The following is a 9,625-nucleotide window of genomic DNA, read 5'->3' on the forward strand; positions in this document are numbered from 1 at the left end:
AAAACAACACAATGAACATGTACAGTACAGTGACAAATCATATGCTGCCTCAGATGAGGTGGTGACAACACAGGGGTGACATGAAGTCATCAAACAGCAGGGTTATGCTGACCATATCTAACGTCCAAGAACATAGACTTCTCATATGAGACCAGCTTTGCGTTTGGCCTCTGAAGGATTAACTTTGGGAGGAAAACTCAGGCTGGATATGGCTGTAGTGAAGTGATCTGCTCCTCATGACAACCTGTAATAAAGAATGGCTGTGTCCGGCTGCCACAGCAGCAGTGACTGTGGATTTGTCCCCTTCTAGTGGGCAGATTGAGACTGCAGCTCCCTGCACACAACAACATGAGCATGTAGTCTAATCCTGACTCATCATCTCTTACACCAGGGCAGCATTCAGTTCACTTTCAATTCACTCAGTTCAGGAAGTGGAGGTTCTTTAAAAACTCAAATACTGCAAAACTTTTGGCATGTCAAAGTAGTCATATCCAACATTATAAGAAATACAGCAAGGAAATAAGCATTTACAATACTTGCTCTATCATCAGCATATTAATTACAGTTTCTATTTACATTTTGAACTAATTGATTTGAAAGTGAAATGACTTTCACTTCAGCCTTGCTCCATACACAAAGTTTTTTAAAGTGTAAAGATAAATGGCAATGGCCTGAAGACCTCCACAGCCACTGTCTGAAACATGGACATGTTAATGATATCACACCAAACCTAAATATAACCCAAAAGCAAATCAGATAAATATTCCATCTTTTAACATATTAATCATGCAGGCAGCACCAGTCGTATCAGTAGCTTGTCTGTCTTGTCTGTGAGTCAGTGAGTCGGCCAGTAAGTCAGTAAGTCTGATTCCATCTCACTTTGTGTGATGGTGTATTACAGTTTCAGTATTGTGAATATAAAGAACCGTCCCTCTAAAATAACAATTAAGCAAAGTACCTTTATGCAAATATATATTTGTAAATGCTGGATGTATTATGCAAATATACAAATGCCGAGTGCAGCCAGTGTGTTTGGGACTTCAGTTTCCGCCTCCACTTGCTGCGCCCGGCGATGATGTCACAGGGGTCAAGGGTCAGGGTCTCAGAGCTCCGTCATCAGCAGGGCCCTTAGTATCTTTTCTCTGTCCAACCTCATCTCCTCTCCGCTACACACACACACACACACACACACACACACACAACATCATGTCAGAAAATGTACAAAAATATACATGTGCACAACTCTGCCTGTTTCAATTCTCAAGGATAAGTTGTTACTCCTAACTTGCCCTCTAAACCAATGATTTTCTAGAAACGCTTTTTGCTTGTGAGATCACTGGGCTTTAACAAACATAAATGTGTCCCAGAGAGCAGAAGGGCGGTGTGTTACCTGTCGGTATGGGCAGCAAGGTAAGGGACCAGGTGAGGAATGGAGCTATGGTAGTAAGAAGGGGAGAGGTGGGGGGAAGGCGAAGGAGAGGGACAGCATGGACTACCCAGCTCCAGTGCTGGCATTTTATCCACCTGGAAACACATGCATATATGGGCGCATACACACACACACACACACACACACACACACACACACACACACAGTCTCCTGTTTACTTAAAGATAGCACTGAGACTGAATTAAACCTTTTCACGCGTGGAGTGCAGTGCAATAAACAAATATGCATTGTTAATGGCTTCTGAAGGTGTGTGTGTGTGTGTGTGTGTGTTTGTGCATGAGTGTGTGTTACCTGTGGGTATATGGGCGGCTGTATCTGTTTGTCCAGTGAACTGCTGGATCCAGACTTCCCTGTACTCTGGGAAGAGATTGCTGCAAGGGCTTCTGGGAGATTATCTTCATCTTCATGGTTACTGATGACCAATAAATGGAGAGAAATATGGCATGGCACTGTATGAATCACACGACCAGCAGTTTACGCTGAACAAAATGTCAGTTTGAAAGAGTGAAGCATTTTGCTGCAAGTACTGTGAAGCAAGAGTGCAATTATCTGCCCATAAGAGCAGAAGAGCTGCTAGGGACCGCTGCCCTTCAACAGTAACCAGAAGTCATCTCTACTCACAAGCTGAACTGTCTGACCAGTCTTTTCCTGCGGTTGGTGTTTGGGTTGGCTTTGGGCTGCAGTCTCTCTGGGGTCAGGTTGCGCTCCGGCCGGTGGGTGTTCTTGTCTGCGGTCAGACTGGATGCGGCCGAGTCTTGGGACGAGCTCTGATATCTGAGGACACGCACACGCCAGAGTAACGCAGAGAGTAACACACGCAACACGCAGCCACAGAAACATGCAGATATACAGTTAGGGCTGGGCGATATTGACAAAATCAAATATCATGATAATTTAGACCGAATACCTGGATAACGATAAGGTGACAATATTTTGGGGATGAGTATTCCTGCTTTCATAAGATATTTACACACAACATTTTTTTGAAAATTAGTAAATATCATTAGTAATCAGTTATGTGTAATCAGTAATGAGTAATGTGGATATGATGAGCAGGTAAAGCCAATCATTGTTGATTTTACTCAGCCAGCCAATATCTAGTCTCATATCATATCAATATCGATATCATACAATATATCGCCCTACATACAGTAAAGGTACTCGCCTGTCATTGAGGGTCTCGCTTGAGTTCTTCCCTCTAGGCGTCGTTGGAGCTTCCTTCATCACCACGGAGGAGAGGAGGATGCAGACAATTAGCTTCTGGACTACAGCGCTAGTGCATACACTGGTTGGGTGGAAGTCCACTGTGGTACTACTCACCCTGAACGCTGCCTCCATCTGGGCCTTGAGGATGTTACACTTGAGGTGGTCTGGCAGCACCGCCGGGGAAGCAGGAGGGTGCAGAGACTTTTCAGACAGCTGCTTCTCCTCCCCCTGGCAGGCGAAACAGGGGAAAAGGTGAGAGACTTCAGAGAAATTTCACTGCGTAAGCGGAATACAATAACAGTGTGCGGGATTGTGTCTGACCTTGTTGTCCATGTTGATGTGGAGCGAGGGCCAGGGGGAAGAGTCACTGTCTGACTCCAGAGCCTTGAGCAGAGACTGAGAGAGCTCCAACCCATCTGCTGGGCAGGGAGGGGCTCTGTGTTCTGATACACACACACACACACACACACACACACACACACACAAACGCTTTATCAGTATATTAAAAAAACATGCATGGAGGGAGCATCAGCACATAGACACACACAATGTACCATAAGTCTATAATACATTTGCAGACAGCCACTGTTTGTCTTGATACCTCTTCATGAGACTGTGTGTACTCACTGCTTTTGGAGTGTGTATGGCAGAGCGTGTCCTGGCTGTGTGTGTGGCGACGATGATGGTGGTGGATCTTCCCAGAATACGGAGTCTCATTCTCCTCAATGCTGAACTGATGGTCTGAACCAGGACCGCTTAGAGGGAAACTGAAGACGACACGTACAATCAAGACAAATCCACGCAACAAAATGCCACTCAGACCGCTTCATCTGCTCAGTTCACTCCCTACAACCTGCAATATGTCAAATAAATGGCGATCATCTCACTTCTAATCATATCTCCAACTTCATGACACAAAGTTTTCAGGTGTTTTTATCAACAAATACCATCCCGCTTTAGTAGTGGGAAAAGATCATTTGATATAAGTGAGCTCTATATGTAAAACACTGAAGGACAGATCCTAGCCATTGTTGTAATTAAACATTTTGTTTATTTGACAAGGCAATATGGCAACATCTCTAAGGCGTAATATGATTGGAGTAAACAATAAAAGGCAAAACAGACACACCGTCAGCATCATGAGCAACATGAGCTAATATTATGTAAACAAACGCTTGATTTAGCAAATTCATAACCTGATATTACACATTAATGTTAAGTTAAGCCAAAAACCTCATTTTGAAAGCACAACAGCAGACATGTAGGATTCTGGTCCACTATCAAATTGAACTACATGCTGTACATCACTGATAAAAAGGATTAATGACTGTGTAAAGCAGCCTATTCCCTAACCCAGCATGTTTACAGGAGTGGACCCATGTTACCTGTGTATATCTGCGAAACAATTACCTCACATAGCACAAATTACATCTTACATTCAAGGGACCCTGTGTTAAGATCACAAGCATCACTTTGTATTACTTACATTAAAGAGATTTGGTTAATCTAGCTGTCATGAGATTTCTTAGGCATAAAGGGAAATTTGATCTTCCTGACAAATTGATCTTATATGAATTCAGGCATTAAAACACGTCAGTGATTACAAGCACATTTACACAAGCAAACAAAGGCACAGAGCAATTAAACTTGGTCCTATCTTTATTGCTTTTGTCTTCTACTTGTCTCGTTTTCTCTCTATGATAAGGCCCTTCATTATGGGATTTATTAAGAAGGTGGAGAATGAAACACAGGAGGGGATGTGGCAAATGTGTGATGACAGTGATGGTGTTGATGATGACAATGACGATGACGGAGACATCTTTTTTCCTTTGACTCCCATCGACGGAGTGTCTCTCTCTCTCTTTGGGGCACTTTCAGTCTGTGTAAGTCTCAGTGTTAAGGGCCTAGGTTGGGAACAGAGCCCGGGTCAGAGGTCAAAGTGCGGTCATGACCTTATCCCTGTAAACCACACTGATGGATCCTGGGAAGGTGCCGCTGGTTCGCTCCGGCACGGAAGGATGACTGGGTTCAGGACTCGCAGCCTCACCAGAAGGCCTGAACATGACAGGGAGATGGAGGACAGACAGGCAGGGAAGTAGACAGACAGATAGACAAGCACAGACATATGAGGCCTATGAGTGACATGAAGTGTGATGAAAAACAGACAATAGAGAGAGCCGAACAGAGGGAGCAGAGAGTGCGAGAGGAGCGAGCATCTCTAAAAATAGAAATTTGCCCTCCAGTCAATCTGTGCTCAAGGACCCCTAAGACAGATGGTACACGATTCATCCAAAAGCAATCTCAGAATCATCTCCAATCATTTCCTTGTCATCCAGTAATTCTAAAACCTGCTCTTATCTCCAGCGGTCAGTCGGGTCTTGGCATGAGCGCCGGTCTTACCTGTGAGGCGGCGTGTGTCCAGAGTGCTGGAGGTAAACCGGGGGTGTGAGGGCAGGGTGGGGTGGGTGCCAGGGCTCGTGGCCAAGAGGAATGTTACACTTGTACTGGACAGGGGGGAGAGACGGATTGAAGAGATGTTTAAATTAAATGTTGTCACCAGATTAGTGGCTGATGTGTGTGTGTGTGTGTGTTCTCATGTATGAAGGTGGGTTATCTGAGGTAACTCACTGGATGTAGGCTGGGGTCGGGGCTGGCGTGGGAGCTGGAAAAGAACAATAATAATATAATCATCAATAGCAGATTAGCACACAACTGATTATAGAGCAGAAATTAGAATAGATGAATGAACCGCTTGTTAACGGCATGATTCAATTGATATGTTGATTTGTTTATGTCTGTCTGTGTGTGTGTGCATGTGTGTGTGTGTCTGTGTGCGTCTGTGTGTGTGTGTGTGTGTGTGCGCATGTGTGTGTGTGTCTGTCTGTGTGTGTGTGTGCACGGTCTTGTGCCACCAAATGTCCTCAAAAGGTTAGAAAGATGTGGATAATCCTCCAAAGTGAGGACATTCTGCTTGTCCTCACTTCTATTTTAGAGTTGGGGGTTAAAATTAGTCATGTGGTTTTGGGGGTAAGGTTATGGGATGATGAATGTATTCAAAGGAAAGTCCTCACAAGTATAGTAATATAAACATTTGTGTGTGTGTGTGTGTGTGTGTGTACTATGTATGGTTGTGGGTGTTTCTGTCTGGACGCTCACCTGATATGCGGTGGCTTGGCCGGAGAAATGGCTGCAGAAAGAGAGACGGAGTGATGAGTGGAGAAAGGGAAAGCAGGACTGAGAGTTTGAGTACATCTCTCTCTCTCTTATTTATCTTCACTTGCTCACAGGAGTTATCTAGTGTAAGTAAATATATCAGAGTCTTTGCATTTTAGATGTTATTGCCATGGCGCTCAGGTATTAACGACTTAAAAATCCTTATTCACTGATGTACTTTGTATTCAGTGGCTGGCTGGCTGTTTCTATGCCAATATATAAAAGGTATCTGGATGCCAACACAGTAAATATAGTCTGCAGTCTGCACTTGATTATTTATGTAGGATAGATTACATCGCGATAGAGGGTTGTGGACCTGTGAAGCCATTGTTGCCCGCAGGAGGAGGGAATTATGGAGGAGTGGAGTGTATTTACAGTGTAGTGCAGGTGCCGTGGATAAAGGTCAACTGATACCATTTTGTTCTGACCAAGTGGAAAGGTGACATTTAGGTTTGAAAACCTGAGTTAACAATTTTGAACACTTAACCCAAAATAACAATCCTGGGCAGGCTGCTTAATTGAAGAGAACAACCTTTGTAAAGCCTGATACATTTCAAAGACATTGTTGTCATCTAATCAAATGGCATTATCCCTGCTAATTTTGTGTAGAAAATTTCAGCACCATTGAATACACCATATTAAAACTATGTTCTGATATATGTGACCTTTACGGATAACAAGCACAGCCCCTTTAAGGCCAGCACAGGTATTAGTGCATTGTTAGTCATGCATGTTTTGTATTTGCTGATATGACTCACCTTTGCCCAGAGAGTGTGTGCGGGAGGGGTATCTCTTGCTTGGTCTCCTCTCAAATGTGCTGGCCCTCCTCAGTCTACCACCATGAGTGGCCTGGTACTCTGTCTTACCACTGAGACAGACAGACAAACAGACAGACAGACAAACACACAGAGAGACAGACAGACAGACAGACAGACAGACGGCAGAGGGGGAAGCAGTCCGGATGGAGAAGAAAGCCATTATCCTTACAACTGCAGTCACAATGTAACAATAACCTCAAAGAAACGATCAATATATTAAGATAAGACACTCAATGGTATCAACATGACATGAATCTGGCTAAAATATCAATGTTGGGCTTTGACTCAACTTTGTGTCTGCACAAGTAGACATTAACTCCTCGTGCATGTGCCTAAAGTCAAGCCAAGCTGGCTAGCAGCAAGCCAAAGGGCTCCCCATTAATGGCCGTTACCATAGCGACTGATCGGGTGTAGTCCTCCACCAAAGTTTCTAAAAATCTATGCCTCACAAAAATGGGTTTTTACTCAGAAAACTCTTTCAGCCTGGGCCAAAACAAACTCTGAGACTTAACAGAAAATATCTAGACACAAGTTATCCATTGACGCCAATATACTGACAACAGACTTTGCACTGCTTTGTTCTCGCTGCTCCCACAAATGACAGGAGGAACCCTTCAAGTGTGAGGTTTAGCTTTGTCCATCTCTCATAATAGTTTGACGAGAAAACAAAAAATATGAAGGGAAAATCTCAGTCGCCATAGGAACAGATCTGTGTAACCATAGATACACCGTCACCATAGATACGCAGGCTCTGTTTTATGTGACACATTATACCCCTTATGCGTGCACTACTGCTGGTCACAACTACCTTAATGTGGCAGCTTGTGCAACCCTTCTTTGATACAGCTTCAGCAGTCAATGGCAGTAGGTGATTCATAACACAGTGTGTAGTGAGTAATGAGCAACAGCGAGTCGGTCTCTATCCTCTACCTGAATCTGAAGCGTGACCCGAGTCGTGTGAAGTCGCTGTGGCTGGCCTTGCCCGCTGTTGGCTGGCGTAGCCGGAAGAAGGCGTGGCTCTCCACGGCGCACTTCCACAGGTGTTTGCAGCTCTTGGAGCTGGCCAGCTGGAACACAAACGTATGCTCCTGCTCCCGTCCCTGGACACACACACACAGAGCCCAGCTACCGTTAACCGCCTTACAGCCGTGTGTCTTGGCATGTTCGTATGCGGGCATGTGTTTGTCATGGGATACATACCTGATCATCGTCTTCCACCACTACCAACGTGAGCCGACTCTTTTTAAAGTCCAGACGAGTGATCTTGGGCCTGGATGACACACACAGAAACATACAAATGGACATGAAAATGAAGACCGGACACATTAATGCCTCAAGTGTGAGTGTTATTTAGGGTGGATGGGATGTTTAGGGATGTGTGTGATATATTTACCAAAAGAAGAGACCGATTTTGCTTGAGCCCTCAAATACTAAGATGCCGGTGGGAGTGAGACCCAGTGCATATTCTCCTCCATCTCTGCCCTGAGGACACAACACACAATGAATTCAGAGAGCTAAAGGCCCGCAGTACATGTATTCCTCCCTGTGTAAGGAGACAACACAAACAGAAAGGAAGCTCCACAGAAAGAGAACTCAATTATCGACAGTACACACTTGTATTACAGTCAACCCACATACATACAGACACTTGGGATGGTAAAATACACACACACACCTTGACAAAGTGCATATCGACTCCATAAAGCTCCAGCCATTTGCATTTGTTGAGGAAGCAGATCTCTGCCTGAGACGGGCTCTTCCCCCTGAGGACATAAAATGAGCAGCTATGTTGAGGTTCACAACAGACACATCACTCACTCTGTCACCTCGGCTCTGACACTTGGTGTGGCACCTTACTCTAAATGAGGAAACTATAAATAATGGCGCTTCCTGCATGGCCTACCTTATGAGGGGTTTCTCTACAGCAGCTGCGCCGGCTCTAGGGAAATACTTGGTGAATAACCTGGCTGTGTCCCTGACTCACTCTCCGTGTTCTGTGTGTAGGAATGACTGTGTGTGATCTGAACTCTGTGTGGGTCTGTCCTTGTGTGGCGTCGGCTCAGTGAAGCGCAGCATATGTGTATGTAATCTCATCCGAGATGGGAGCGATCAGACCGCGGCTGGGTTAAATACTGCCTGGATTCAATCAAGACCCTCCAGGGATTAATCCCTTAATCCTTCACGCAGGACCAGTGAGAGAGAGGCAGAGGGAGAGAAGGAGAGAATGGAGGCACATTGAACTTCAGAGGCTCTTTTCAGTGGAAACAGTGGTGCTGAAAGGCAGCAGTGGAATGACTTCCTCTCCTGCTCAGCACCCAGCTCTTTGTCCCAGTTGTTTCTTCCAATGCGGGAACAAACAGCCCAGGTCAAATCACCGGCTACTGGCAGCTCTCTGACAAGCTGCTTTGACACAGCAATGGCATTGTGGCAACTAGTGCAGGTGGGAGGAAAAGCTGATATTGTCTGGAGTTTATTGTGAGAAGGTCCTTTATTATACAACTAGAAATGGTCCGGATAAAGCCTAACACTGGATTACTTTACCTTTAACCTCACCCGGGACGTCCTGGGGGCTCAGTGGTATAAGGTGCATACTTTGTCCCTCTCCCTCCCAATGTTTATGTCTTTCTCTACAATTGAACTACCTAATTAAAAAAACATGTCAAAAATGCTAAAACAATCTTTAGCCTCACCTGAGTTCCACCCACTTGCCGAAGATGTCTGCCTCCATGGGCTCACTCTGTTTGGGAGTGAAGCGAAACTCTGACACCAGCTCAGGAGAATGCTCTAAAGGATCACAGTCTCCCATCTCACCTGTATGTAGACGCACACCCGGTACAGACACACACACACCAAGACACAACCAGTCAGAGATACAGATGTCAGGTGAGCAACAGATAAGAAAGGAGCGGCAAACAGGCTGCTGATATAATATGGTCCA

The 9,625-nt window shown here is 44.9% G+C and overlaps 1 protein-coding gene across 2 annotated transcripts in view; it reads right to left on the reverse strand.

Moving 5' to 3' along the window:
• The window catches only part of epb41l4b (erythrocyte membrane protein band 4.1 like 4B), a 15,409-nt gene continuing 5,784 nt past the window's right edge, over positions 1-9,625 (reverse strand). Inside the window, exons 7-23 of one of the 2 annotated variants that reach the window (XM_071529207.1) lie at positions 9,378-9,498; positions 8,363-8,450; positions 8,081-8,169; positions 7,888-7,957; positions 7,618-7,787; positions 6,628-6,737; positions 5,813-5,843; positions 5,285-5,318; positions 5,057-5,160; positions 3,284-3,423; positions 2,978-3,099; positions 2,764-2,884; positions 2,616-2,664; positions 2,072-2,224; positions 1,742-1,862; positions 1,391-1,524; positions 1-1,166 (exon numbers count right to left, since the gene is read on the reverse strand). In XM_071529207.1, coding sequence (XP_071385308.1) covers positions 1,103-1,166; positions 1,391-1,524; positions 1,742-1,862; positions 2,072-2,224; positions 2,616-2,664; positions 2,764-2,884; positions 2,978-3,099; positions 3,284-3,423; positions 5,057-5,160; positions 5,285-5,318; positions 5,813-5,843; positions 6,628-6,737; positions 7,618-7,787; positions 7,888-7,957; positions 8,081-8,169; positions 8,363-8,450; positions 9,378-9,498 — 1,721 coding nt within the window. In that variant the 3' untranslated portion in view covers positions 1-1,102. Of the gene's footprint in view, positions 1,167-1,390; positions 1,525-1,741; positions 1,863-2,071; positions 2,225-2,615; positions 2,665-2,763; positions 2,885-2,977; positions 3,100-3,283; positions 3,424-5,056; positions 5,174-5,276; positions 5,319-5,812; positions 5,844-6,627; positions 6,738-7,617; positions 7,788-7,887; positions 7,958-8,080; positions 8,170-8,362; positions 8,451-9,377; positions 9,499-9,625 lie in introns of both variants that reach the window. The other variant, XM_071529206.1, reaches the window with a different exon arrangement.

This window comes from Centroberyx affinis, unplaced genomic scaffold (assembly GCF_046629955.1).
Source record: "Centroberyx affinis isolate AG114_WGS23_722 - 3 ecotype Tasmania unplaced genomic scaffold, CSIRO-AGI_Caff_v1 ptg001775l_1, whole genome shotgun sequence".
Lineage (NCBI taxonomy): Eukaryota > Metazoa > Chordata > Actinopteri > Beryciformes > Berycidae > Centroberyx > Centroberyx affinis.